Here is a 12,255-nt window from a genome sequence, read left to right as displayed (position 1 = left end):
CTGCCAGGCCTCCGTGCATGCGCAGGCTCTGCCTGACGTGAGGCTGCTCCTCATCTGAGGAAGCATTTCCCTGGCTCTGGGAGGCAGGGAACGCTCAGGGAATGCTCACAGGCAGGGCAGGCTGCTCGCAGGGGCAGCCACGTCTTGCTCACAGAGGGGAGGGCTCGCAGAAATCCGGCCCTTCTCGTTCTTTGTCCTGATGGAAAAACAATCCCCAGAGCCAAGGATAAATAGAGGAGGTTGAACACGCCTCTGGGTTTTCTCTGGGAGAGAGGGATGGCAAAGGAACCGTGGCTTGTGGGCCCTCAGGGGAAGCAGGAAGGGAGAGCAGTAAATCAAGAACAAGCATGGTCTGTATCGAATGGAGAGAGGTCCTGCACTGTGCTTGTGACAGAAAACACAGAGGCTGCTCAGGATGGAGCAGAGTTTTCAGGAGTCGTGGGGATATTCACGCCCTGCCATGTTCCATGGGGAGGTAGATCTGGCAAAAAAATAAAAGGTGCAACACAAATGCAGGTGGGTATTTGTGTGGGGAGAGCACGCTGGGCAGCAGAGGCACCCTGGGCACCTGCATCTTAAGGCATTAATGAGGACCTACCCTCTGGAATATGGGGTGGGAAGGGGCTGGAAACTGCAGATCAAGTCCCCAGCATCGGATCTGTGCGTCAGCTGGAAATGCAGGTGTAAAGGTGTGTGAGGAGCAAAGCTGGAGCTGCCTCTAGTTTAGAACATTCAGAGGATCCAGGGGTTGGCAAGTACACGGTTTTAAGCCTTTGAGTGTGGAGAGAAAACTGAATGAGCCTTTCCAACCCCCCGGGCACCCCGTGAAGGCAACCAGAGCAGCCCTCCCTTGCCATGGATTTGTGTCGCACGGATGTTGGAGTGCGTGGGGAGGGTGCCTACATCTATGAAATCCAACATCTCTAAATTGGCATTCATTATCCTGTAAGGCTCCTCTGCAAACCCCTGCTCATTTCACCCTGGCTGGAGGCTGATGGGGGGGAGCAGCAGTGAGAAGTACAAAGGAGGTCTCTCGGTTTTGAGGCTCGGGGGTTGCAGGGCTGGGTGTGGGAGCCCTGGAGGGCTGGGCCGGCGGTCTGGGAGCAGCTGATGCCGGCGGTGGCCGTGCTCTGGCCCCTGGTAGCCAGGAGGGGCCGAGCTGATGTGATGGGGATGGCAGAGGGAGCTGCCGACGTGGCCGTGCCAGGGAGCCCAGACACGCAGGGCTCCGTTCCCACTGCCCTATCCCAGCCTCAGGGACCATGACAGTGAGGGATTAGTGGGGGCAGGGTGCTGAAATTATTTTTATCTCCTCGTCTTGTTGTGCCTGTGCACAAGTGCCAGCCTTTTCAGCCTTTTTTTTCTTTTTTTTCCTCCTGTGAAGCATTAACTGGGTGGGTTGCCATAGCAACCCCCGCATGATAACTTGGGCTGCTTCTTGCAGAGATTTCTCCCTCGACACTCAGGATTTCTCTCTCTCAACGTTGCATCCCCTTCCCCATTTCCCCTGGAGTGCCAGTGCCCTCTGTGGTGCCCTAAAGGCCACCCCTGCCCTCTGGCCAGCTCACTGGAGGCACCAGGGCTGGGGCAGCAGGGAGGAGCAGCTTGTGCATCATCCTGGCGTGGGATGGGGTTGGAAGAATCTCTGCTCTCCACCGCTTGTGCAGGGCTCAAAATTAAAACAGGCTTGCAGTGTGACATCCCATTCATTTGCAAGTCTCCCTGAAGAGGGCAGGGAGGTGCTCCTTGCTTGTCCTAAACAGGCACGGGGTGACATTGGAGTGGTTCCTAGATTGTAGCAAGAGTGAAATGATCTTATCCTTTCATTCAGTCCCTCTGAGCGAGCCCAGGGACGTTTGCTTTGAAAACAAAACCCAGCACAGGCTGTGGCAGGTTAGGAAACTGGATGGACTACAGGTATTTGTTCCAAGTCACCTTGGATCTTGTCTGTGGTACACGAAGCAGGCTCAAGGTGAAGAATCACAGGTGAAGAATAAACCTCTCCAGAGCGGCAGAAGAGGCTCTGACATCCCTGTCCTGTAACTTTTCATCTCAAAATCCACCCAAATCCAAGGCCAGTTTCACCTGAGGTTTTCTTCACCTCAGGGCCCCATTTCCCTTCTTTAAATAGCAGCCACAACGCTGGTCTGGAATGAAGTAATTGAGGCTGGTACGTGAGTGATTCTGAGGGAAAGCTCATGACTTTTTCAGGATGTTTGCCACTGTAATTTGAATTGCTTGGCAGGCGGGTTCTGGAGTGCCTGGGGTTAGGGGAGAAATGGCTTCTGTTTCTACCTGGGGAGCAGCAGGCAGGAGCAGACAGGGCTGGGGGGTCACTCAGTGACTCTGACTGACTCAGTGTGGTAGAGCTGCTGCTTCCTCTTAATCCTCTTGGCCCCTGTGTCTCATCCCTGGCAGGAGTCTCCGTAATAGATGTAATTAGAGCTGCAGCAGCACAAACAGTGCAGCCCTGCTGATCCCTGCTCTGCATTCTGGCAGAGCACCTGGCTGCCTGGGAATAGCTGTGATTTCCATGGAGCTTTGTGGAACAGGTGGTTGTCAAAGGAGAGAGCCGGGGACGTTGTCCAGAAGCTTCTGTGCCCATAAACAACCCACCCCCAGCACTCATCTGCCGTGCATGGGATGGATTGTTCCAGAAGGGTTAGGAGCAAATCCTGGTGGCTTAACCTGCCCTTCCCTTCGTGGTGTTGTGATGATAACAAGGGGCAATGGGACAAAAGAAATGGCTCAGTGCCCTTCATGCAGCTCTGGGTATCACGTTTGCTGTTCTGTCTTCCCAGGGAGAAAAGTCAGATTTTAAGATCTCTGTATCCGTGATGGACTTCTAAGGGGGGATTGGAATTGTGGTGCTGGCATCAGCAGCTTGCAAGCTGTTGGTCTCCCTGGTCACACCTGGCTCCATGTACACCTCCTGGAGGTACATTAAATAGGTTTGAGGGTTTTTTGGTGGGTTGCTGGAAGAGTGCACAGGAACCCAAAGAAGCCTGGGAGCAGAGGGGACAGCGAGGACAACCTGACAGCCAGCGTGTGGCTTTGGTCAGCCCCTGCTGGAATACTTCAGGCTGCAAAGGTTTCAGGAATCCCAGTCTGCCGTGGGCTGGAACAGGGCAGAGCAACCGGTGCAGTCAGCACCGTGAGGCAGAACAAGGGCTCAGGAGGGTGTCCTTAGCTGGGAATTACTTGGAGCAGTCACCGGAGCCCGTGAAGGGTGACGTGCAGGCAGCTGCTGCGTGTGGCTATTGGCAGATGATGAATGCAGCCTGCTGACACAAACACAATTAGATGATGTCTAGAAAAAGTGTTGGCTTTGTTCTGTGCCTGCCTCACTCGAGCAGTGCGGGGACCTGATCTCACGTGTGTGCCTTCAGCACCAAACCCCTGTGTCCGGCCCTGGGAGGCCACGGAGCTGTGGCAGTGGCCACCACCAGCGGCGTGTGCGCAGCCGAGAGCCTGGGTACAGCTGAAGCTGATGCTTTCTGCTGGCTGCAAACATCTCCGGGTGGGTCTGGCCACCTGCACGCTGAGCTCTGGCACTGGCAGTTGCTCCAGTGTCACTCTCTGGTGGGGCTGGCCAGGTTTAACTCCATAGGTTGTGCTGTGTATCGAGCTGCAGGTGCTTTAAAAGGAGCACATGGAACAAACGCTTCATTTCCCCCTCTCTGTCCACTGTGACCTTCAAAGCTGCAGAAGCTCTCCAGGGCATGGTGGCCCTCATCCAAGGAGAGAAAGCCCAGCCTGCTGCTGGCATTAAATTCCCTGGAATCAGACAGGAACATGAGGCAAGAGGATTTCCCAGTATTTCCAACTCTGACCTTCAGAGCTGTGCAAATGTTAGTATTAAACTTATTAGCAGCAGAGGCCTTTCTGTGACCCTGCAGGGATAACTCCCCCCATTTCCCCCCCTTGGCTTTTTTTGGAGGCAGGACAGTGATGCTGATCTGTGGTGTTGATCTCTAGAGACAGAACAAGGAGTGAGGGCTACAAATGGAAAGAGGGGAAATTCAGATTTTGGGAAGAAACACTTTTTTGTGAGGGCAGTGACAGGGTGACCGGGGAGGTTCTGGCTGCCCCATCCCTGGACGTGTTGGAAGGTTGGATGTGGCTTGGTGGGAGTTGTCCCCGCACACAGCAGGGGGTGGGACTGGATGAGCTTTAAGGTCCATTCCAGCGCCTTAACATCCCACGATTATGCGATAGCCTCTGTGTGATGTGTCTCCAGCCAAGCTGGGCGCTGCCCGCGGGACCCCCGGAGCCCCAGGCTGCTTGAGCTGAGCCGGGAGGAGCCCGGCGCGCCCGGGGCCGGGGGAGGCGGCCGCGCATGTGCCGGCCGTGCCCCCCGCCCGGGCTGCTCCAGCATCCTCGGCATCCTCCCCGCCGGGCGCTGCGCCCCGCAGCCCGCGGAACAGCAGCGCCGCGGCCGCGCCCCGCGGAGCCGCTCCCGGCGCCGGGCACCTGCTGCTGCTGCTGCTGCTGCTGCTGCTGCTGATCCACCGCCGCTCCCGCTGATCCACCACCGCCACCGCTGATCCACCGCCGCCGCTGCTGCTCCGCCCGCGCCCTGCGCAGCGCCGGCCGCGCCCGCGGAGCCCCGGAGCCAGCGGAGCCGGCGGAGCTGTCCGGGCCCGGGCTCTGTCCGTGGTGCTGCCGCCCCCGCGGCCGAGCGCAGCCCCCGGACCGCGCCCGGCCCGGCCGCTCCTCGCCCGGCATCCTGTTGCGCCGGGAGCACGGAGAGCATCCTGCCGAGGAGCCTGAGCGCCGGCCCGGCTCGGAACAATGGCTGCGCTGCCGCGGCTGCTCTGCGCGGCCGCGCTCGCCCTGCTGCTCTGGGGTAGGTGCTGCCGTTCCCTGTCGCCTCCACCCCGGCACCCCTGGGGCTTGCGGCTCTCGGGATGCTGCCGTAAAGAAGGGAGAATGCTCCCTTCACGCCTGCCCGCCGAGTGGCTTTTTCGTTGCCGGGAGAAGGGAATTACGCTCGTGCAGAGTTAGCGTGAGTGTGAGGGAGTGAATGCGAGCGGAGAAAACACCTCCGTGCCGAGCAGAGTCACGGCACAAAGCATGTGCTGGTCCCTTACTGATTGCTGGTGGTCTGGGCTTTGCAGCGGGATTTAACATCGAGTTGCCTCGGGGAGGGTGTGCAGCCCGCTAAGCGCTGGTTTAGTGCCGGTTTTCCGTGCCGTCTGTGTAAACTGGAGTTAATCGATTGCAACTGCAGTTTGATTCCTGCCATGAGAAAAGGTTGGGCGGTTTTGCCACATTTAATGCGCGTGTGCCTTCAGCCCTGTGTGTGGGTGCCTGTCTGTGTGTACAGATTTCCTTTCTCAGAGTAAAGCAGGATCCAGGAGCTTTTCCTTGTTTCTCCCTGAAAGCTGCTGCTGCCCGTGCAGCTGGTAGTACAGGAGACCTGGAACCAGGCTGCTTCCAGGAATAGTCCCGGGATAATATGTTGCTTGAGAGAGTGGGTTAATGGTGCCTCAGAGGCTGGGGAGGAGGGAGCAGCCAGCAAAGTCAGCGTCTGGGCTCTGGAGACAGCCTTGGACAGACAGAGCCTGGGATTGTTTAGCCCAGGGGACAAATGTCAGCAGGGATTTGGTTGGAGATGTCGTGCTCAAACGCTCCCTTTCTGCTCGAGCGTGTGGCTTCACATGCAACGATTTCTGCCCTCTTTGCAAGAGCAGGATTTGAGAGTTGCCAGCGTTAGCACAGCTCTGATTGGAAGCGTTTTGAGCAGGAATGCCTGGGAAATCAATAACTCCTCCCGCTGCCAAATTTACTCCTGTCCAAGCCCCTTGGTTCCCAGTAGTGCCCATGGAGCCCAGGGACAGGAAGGGTGCTGGACCCTCCCAGCTTTTGCTGAATTAAAGCATCCAGACCTTCCAGCTTAGCACAAAGAGCGAGCTGTTCCTCCACTCTGGAATTCTGGGCTGCCCCTCATCCCAGACTGTAATTGCTGCTCTAACAAGAGCATGCCCAGCATGCATGGGAGGGAATGAACAATGCCTTTAAAGTGGCATTAATTACCAGGGAAAGATGAAAGTTGTGGCAAAGCAGATGCTGGGAGAGGTGAATCTGTGTGAAGTGTTCACCCTCTGTTAATTATTATGAATTATTAATATCTCAGAGAAGGAAGCTTGGTAAAATCTGACATTTGAGACTTAATCTGTTATCAGGCAGTGCTAGTAATAAATCAAACCATTTCCACTGGGGACATTAATGCCAAGATGTGAATAACTGATGTTTCTCTAATTCTGTCTTAACGTTTCTTTCTCTGCTCCTCTCCCCCAGCCGGATTTTGTTCCTCAGTGTGTGTGGAAGTCCCATCTGAGACAGAGGCTGTCCAAGGGACCGACATGAAGCTGCTCTGCATCTCCTGCATGAAGAGGGAAGAGGTGACGGCCACCACGGTGGTGGAATGGTTCTACAGGCCCAACGGGGGAAAGGATGAGCCTGTATGTATGTCTGGCACCCAAGCCTTTTCCATTTCTTTCCTTGCTTATCCCATTTCCACACCTGGCCACAGCGTGAACTCCTGGCAGGAAAAGAATCAGTTCTTGAGCTCAAATATTTGGGCTGTAGATTCAGCAACACCAATTTCCAGTCCCATTCCTTCCGTACCTCAAGCTCAGTATCTAAGGATGTCAGATATGACTGACACTTGGTACCCTTGTCTGAATTGGTTCTGAACTCCAAAGCTGTTCTTTTGGAGGTGAAATTGGCCTCCAATAAATCTGCAGGACAGGATTTACTTGTTTTTGCCTCAGAGAAAGCAGCATTATCCCGACTGTGGGAGGATCTCTGGGAGTTGCTTTGGCTCCCTGACAGGAAAAGGTAAAATTGATTTTCAGAGTGAATCAAAATGGAAATTGGACAGATGAGGGGCAGCTGGAATTCAAGAGAGAATGGTGAAATGGAGAACAAGATAAAGGCTGAGCTCACATTTCTTTAGCTATTTTATCTGGGGTCTGAAGCATTAAATCAGTGGCTGTGATTGAGCAGGGCTGGGCAGGATGACAAATATTCTCCTTCTGTCTGAGAACTAAAGGGGCCAGGCTAAGGAATGAGATGGGAATTCACTTCCAGTGCCCTGGGTGATCCATTTGCCAGTGGCAACCCAAAGAACACCAACCAAAGCGAGCAGGGCCGCGATGGGGACGGTGCTCAGCCAGAATGTCACACGGTCATGTTTGTCCTGCAGCACTTCCATCTCAGCTGAACATCCCAGGGCTTCCCAAAAAGGGCTGTTTGTCTTCCCTGGGTATATCCTGTGGTTCTTTCCTCGGGTGATCTTACATGCACCGACCGACAGGCACTTTGCTGGCCGTGAAAACTACAGAATCCCAGTTCTTAGTTCCATGGCTGATTTTTTGTGTCATGGTCCACGTGTGGCTGTGTTTTGCTGTGCCTCCGTTTTCCTCCCTCTCCGATGGAGAGATTGGATTCCTGATAACTCATTTTCCTGTCTTTTGTGAAGTCACCTGATATTTTGAGGCAAAGGATGATGGAATATGAATAGCTGCTGTTACCAAGGGAGCTCAGAACATCCCTGAGTGTAGCTAGAGGGGGATGCTCTCCCTGGCTCATGCCACGGTGTTGTCCGAGGCAGTGATTAACCAGAGCACCCTTTCCCATTTCCTCACAGATCTACGAGCACAGGAAGATGAACCACGAATTTCCAAGCCGCTTCAGTGGCCGGATACAGTGGAATGGGAGCAAAGACATGCAGGACGTGTCCATCACTGTGCTGAACGTGACCCTGAACGATTCAGGCATCTACACCTGCAACATCACCCGCGAGTTCGAGTTCGAGATCCACCGGCCCCTCTTCCAGAGCTCCAGGGTGATCCACCTCACCGTGGTGGAGGAGGGTAGGAAGGGCTGCCAGAAAGTGTTTTGTGCTGTCACTGGCCGTGGGTGTTGTTACCCGGGGATAGGGTTTCTCACAGCACCGCAGGACAGTTCTGCCAGTGACAAACGCGGGGCTCAGGAGGAAAAACCTGTCCCTCGTTTGATGGCTGGAGGCTCTTTTTAGGCACGGGCTGGTCCCGCGCGACTGCGGGAAGGCACGATGAGCTGGGCACAGCTGGGCACAGCTGGGCAGGCGCGAGCAGAGGTTTCCAGCTCCTCCCGTGGCGGCTCTGGGATGCTACAGCAACGCCTTTCCCAGGGAGCCGCAGCGTTTCCTTGCTGCCGCCCCCTCCCTCCTGGAACAACGACTCGTTCTCCATTTTGATACCAGTCTCCTGCTTTTCCTGCTTCCCTCTGGAGTGCTCCCGAGTCTTTCTGTTCCTCTTGGTGTTGCTGGGTTCAGTGCTGAAATCCCGGCACGTTACAGAGCACTGGGAATTCTGCTGCTCTCTTCAGAGAGGGGCGCGAGCTTTTAGCCCTTTTGTGCGCCCTGTTCCCCTCCCTCTCCCCCACAAGCACCTCGGTGTTTTGATCCCTTACAAATCGCTGGCGGCACAACTGAGCCGAGTAACACCAGCGAGTGGGACACGGGGAGGAAACAGAGCGTGAAGATGAGATAGGTGAGCAATCCGTGAGGATGTGGGGGTGGCACAGACTGGGCTGTGCATGTTGGATCCCGCTGCAGACACGCACTGGGATCCCTGCCTGTTGCAGTTCCCTCTCTTTTGCCCCCTCACAGCCTAAAGGCGCCTGGAGATCTCTGACAAGGCGGGTTAGGAGGGATGACACAAGGGTGGAAAGCGTCCGTGGAGCTGCATGGAAATGAGATGGGGTTATTTAATATTTTCACTGTATCAACAGCTGGAGAAGACTTCACCTCCGTCATCTCAGAAATCATGATGTATATTCTGCTGGTCTTCCTCACGCTGTGGCTGCTGATTGAAATGGTCTATTGCTACAGGAAGGTCTCCAAGGCAGAGGAGGCTGCCCAGGAAAACGCGTAAGTGTGGAACCCCTGGAGAAGAGATCTGACCTGCAAGAGCTCTTCACATTTCCCAGAGCAGACTGCAGGAAGGCTGAACTTTGCTATGGCACGGTCTGGTTGGTGTTTGCTCTGCCCAAAGTCCTCGCAGTGTTTAGGAACACCAAGATTGTGCCCCCTTGGGCCACACACCAGGGAGGGAGCGCACGGTGTTCCAGGGTGGCCCGGTTTGGACCCTGTGGAGATGCTCTCCTGGAAGGTCTGGTTTCATCCTGGCCCATTCCCATCTTTCCAAGCACTTGCTTTGGATTAGAGCACTCTTTGTACATAGGAAGGCTGGGTGTGTAGTATTTCAGAGCAGGGAAGACTTGGTGCTTGCTGCTGCCAAGGAGCTCCTACTGTGAGCACCTTCTACAGTGACGTTTGTTACCTCAGAGGTGCTGCCAGGCATTCAGCAAAAGTGAGTTTACCCAAACTGGGGTTTACACTGAGCGCTCTCTTCCTTCCCTCCAACTACAGGACAGACTATCTAGCGATTCCATCAGAAAACAAGGAAAACTGTGCTGTGCCTGTGGAGGAGTAGCAGAGAGGAGTCAGTGGAGCGAACGGCACCAAGGTGGGTGATGAGAAAATGGTCACTGCTTGTGTCTGTCCACCCCTCTGTGGTGGGGCTGGAAACTCCTGGGCTGTGGCTGCGCTCCTCTGGAGCTTCCCCGGTGACCTTAGAAGCAATACAGGTGTCTTTAGGTGTGGGGTGTACCTGTATTGCTTGAACCCCCAAACCAGCACGGGCCATGATGTATTTATGCCTCCTTTGCCTATTGCTGTGGAGTTGGGAATCTTCATTTTCCCCTGCACAAGGGCAGCTGTGCCCATGAGGACTGTCAGGGCTCTGTCTCCAAAGCAAACATCTAGGAAGGAGTTTATGTGCTAAAGATTAAAACCTGGATCTTTTACTCTCTCGTTCACCTCCCGTCAGTTCCTGTGCTAACTCTGTTGCAATCCTCACTCCAGTGAGCTCCAAGAGGAATTGTCTCCCTTGCAGGGGCTCTGAAGACAGAAGGACCACGCCACGCCAGCCAGGTTTGAGGGGGAGCTCTGCGCCGTCGGGAGGAACACAGGGAAGTGTAAATTCTCTTCCATTTCCCTTGGACTCTGTACAGCCTTGACTTTGGCCCCATGACCCCATCCCGAGTGCCAGCCCGAGTGCTGAAGGACTCCTCTGTGGAAGCACGCTGAGCGAATGGCACAGGGGTGTGGGCAGCACGGCTCCTTCCCCAGTTTCGGTTCCATCATCACCTCAATGGCTTTGTAAATGTTACCTGTCACTTCTCAGCTGCTCTCACCACCACCTTTATTTGCTAAATACGCTACTTCTCCATTGCAGAGGCCAAGGGTATGTATGGCACGCTGCTCTGAGCTGCAGGACTGCGAATGAGGTTCTCTTAGGGGGTTATTCCACCACATACTGCGGCCCAAGCAGTTTTACTGGTGTTCAAACGGGAAGAATTTAATTAATTAATGAAGTCACTCTGGATTTGGGGCTGTCCATGCACAAGCAGAGTAGGATGAAGGCTGTAATGCACTAGAAATATGTAGTGAGGACAGGTCCCTGTGCCACGTTCACACTTTCTTCTGGAGGGGATTGAGACTCCAGATCCTGAAGTATTCCTGCTGGGAAGCAGGATGACGTAAGTATGAGAATCCCCTGCGTCCCTCTCATTTATCAAGTGTGAAAACGCTCAGCTCCTTCCACCTGCCTGGCACAGCAGGTTTGCTCCTGGAGTACACAGTGGCAGGAGGAACCTGCAGAGCCACGTCCTGCAGCAGCTGGCACGGCAGCAGGACAGGGTACGGCATCCACCTTTTCCTGGGAAACCCCGGAAAGGAAGGCAGCCTCATGCTGGCAGGCAGGAGAAATAAATAGGATGTAAAGCCCTCGCAGAAGGATGGCAGCCGAGTAAAATGGTTGTAGTTGTTGTAACTGTGACAGTTCTCCGGTGCTGTAGCAGCACCATCTAGAGGGATAGACAGAAAACACCCACTTTGCCCAGTTAATCCTAATTCTCTCTTGTGGTAATTAATCACCAGTATAAGTAAGTCTGCATTCATCCTAAATGATCCCCCGCTGCCCAGGAATCACCCTGGAAATCCCATCTTTCCTATGCAAACTTACCTTTTCTGAGGGTTAAGCAGAGTAAAATTCGTTTTCTGTCCTTCAGTGTAGATCAGTTGAGCTGAGCAGCTGGGATTGGAAGGGGGAAAAGGGCAGAAACGTTGGCCAGGGTGGAATTCTGCTGTAAGACCAGGGCAGGAAGCTCTGGGTTTGTTGTAGGGCAGAGGCTGTGACATCCCTGCTGCAATGGAGCCTGTGCTGCTTTGCCAGAGCTGACAAGTTCTGCTCCACTGACCGCTTGTAAGTAGTTCCAAAGTGCTCGTGACTCCAGGCATGCTCCCCGCCCACGGAATCCCCTCTGCTTTGTTCTGCTGCTTTTTATGTGTTTGCTAAAATCATGGAAATTACCCCGTTTGTAAGTCAGGCCCAGGCCAGATTTCCAGCTGGCACTTGTTCAAAACCCTTTTTTCAGACTGGGTGTCAACTTTAGTAAACTACTCCAGTGCAGTGTTGGTAGTAGGATTGCTCCCAAACCCAGAGCCAAGCCTGGCAAGGGGAGCACATTTTCCAGACGAAGCACACTCATAGTCTGGGCACCAGTTCCCAAAAAACCTAATATCCAAAAGGGATATCCAAGCAGCTCCTCTTTGAATTCAGCTGGATCTCATCTTTTTCCCTATCCCACTTTGCCTGGCAGAATCCTGAACTCAACAGAGGAGAGACTGGGTTGTAACTCTGGAGTTTCCAGCACTGGCCATGGCACTGAGCCCATGGTGATTTTTAGGACACCCCTCTCCCACTTCAGCTCTGCTCCTCAGTCCCTGTGAACCACGGATCACCCTCTGGTGTCACACTGTTCAATCAAAAAGGGAGTGAACCCAAGAACTTCTTGAGAGCTACCTCAGGTGGCAGAGAAGGGCCGTCCCCTTGTCCCACACCTCCCCGTATCCCACAGGCATCTTCGGCAGATGCTCTTCTTTTGGACAAATCTTTCACCTTTCCAGTTCCTGCAGACAGGGGTGGCCATGGCCACGTGGTGTTCCAAGCAGAAGGAAATGGGGTGCAAAGTTTTGCTCAAGGATCTCACAGGGAGAAATGGATAATAATTAAAATACCAGTGATTTTTCAAGACCTGGAAGAGATGCTCCCAGCAAAGACTCTGTGTGTGTGTGTGTGTGTTTGGAATGGGAGAGGGGACTCTGGAACAGGCAGGATAATAAAGAGAACAAAGAGC

At 54.2% G+C, this 12,255-nt stretch overlaps 1 protein-coding gene across 1 annotated transcript; it reads left to right on the top strand.

Moving 5' to 3' along the window:
• The first annotated feature begins 4,751 nt into the window (after window positions 1-4,751).
• SCN3B (sodium voltage-gated channel beta subunit 3) lies at window positions 4,752-12,248 on the top strand. Its single transcript, XM_068994942.1, has 6 exons — window positions 4,752-4,849; window positions 6,304-6,467; window positions 7,658-7,883; window positions 8,785-8,923; window positions 9,425-9,521; window positions 9,951-12,248. Exons 1-5 carry the CDS (start codon window positions 4,795-4,797, stop codon window positions 9,486-9,488), a joined length of 648 nt encoding a protein of 215 aa, XP_068851043.1. The 5' UTR covers window positions 4,752-4,794; the 3' UTR covers window positions 9,489-9,521; window positions 9,951-12,248.
• The last annotated feature ends 7 nt before the right edge of the window (window positions 12,249-12,255 follow it).

The sequence above is a fragment of the Aphelocoma coerulescens genome, chromosome 24 (genome assembly GCF_041296385.1).
Source record: "Aphelocoma coerulescens isolate FSJ_1873_10779 chromosome 24, UR_Acoe_1.0, whole genome shotgun sequence".
In the NCBI taxonomy this organism is placed as follows: Eukaryota; Metazoa; Chordata; class Aves; order Passeriformes; family Corvidae; genus Aphelocoma; species Aphelocoma coerulescens.
This window is presented reverse-complemented; position numbering and strand designations above follow the sequence as displayed.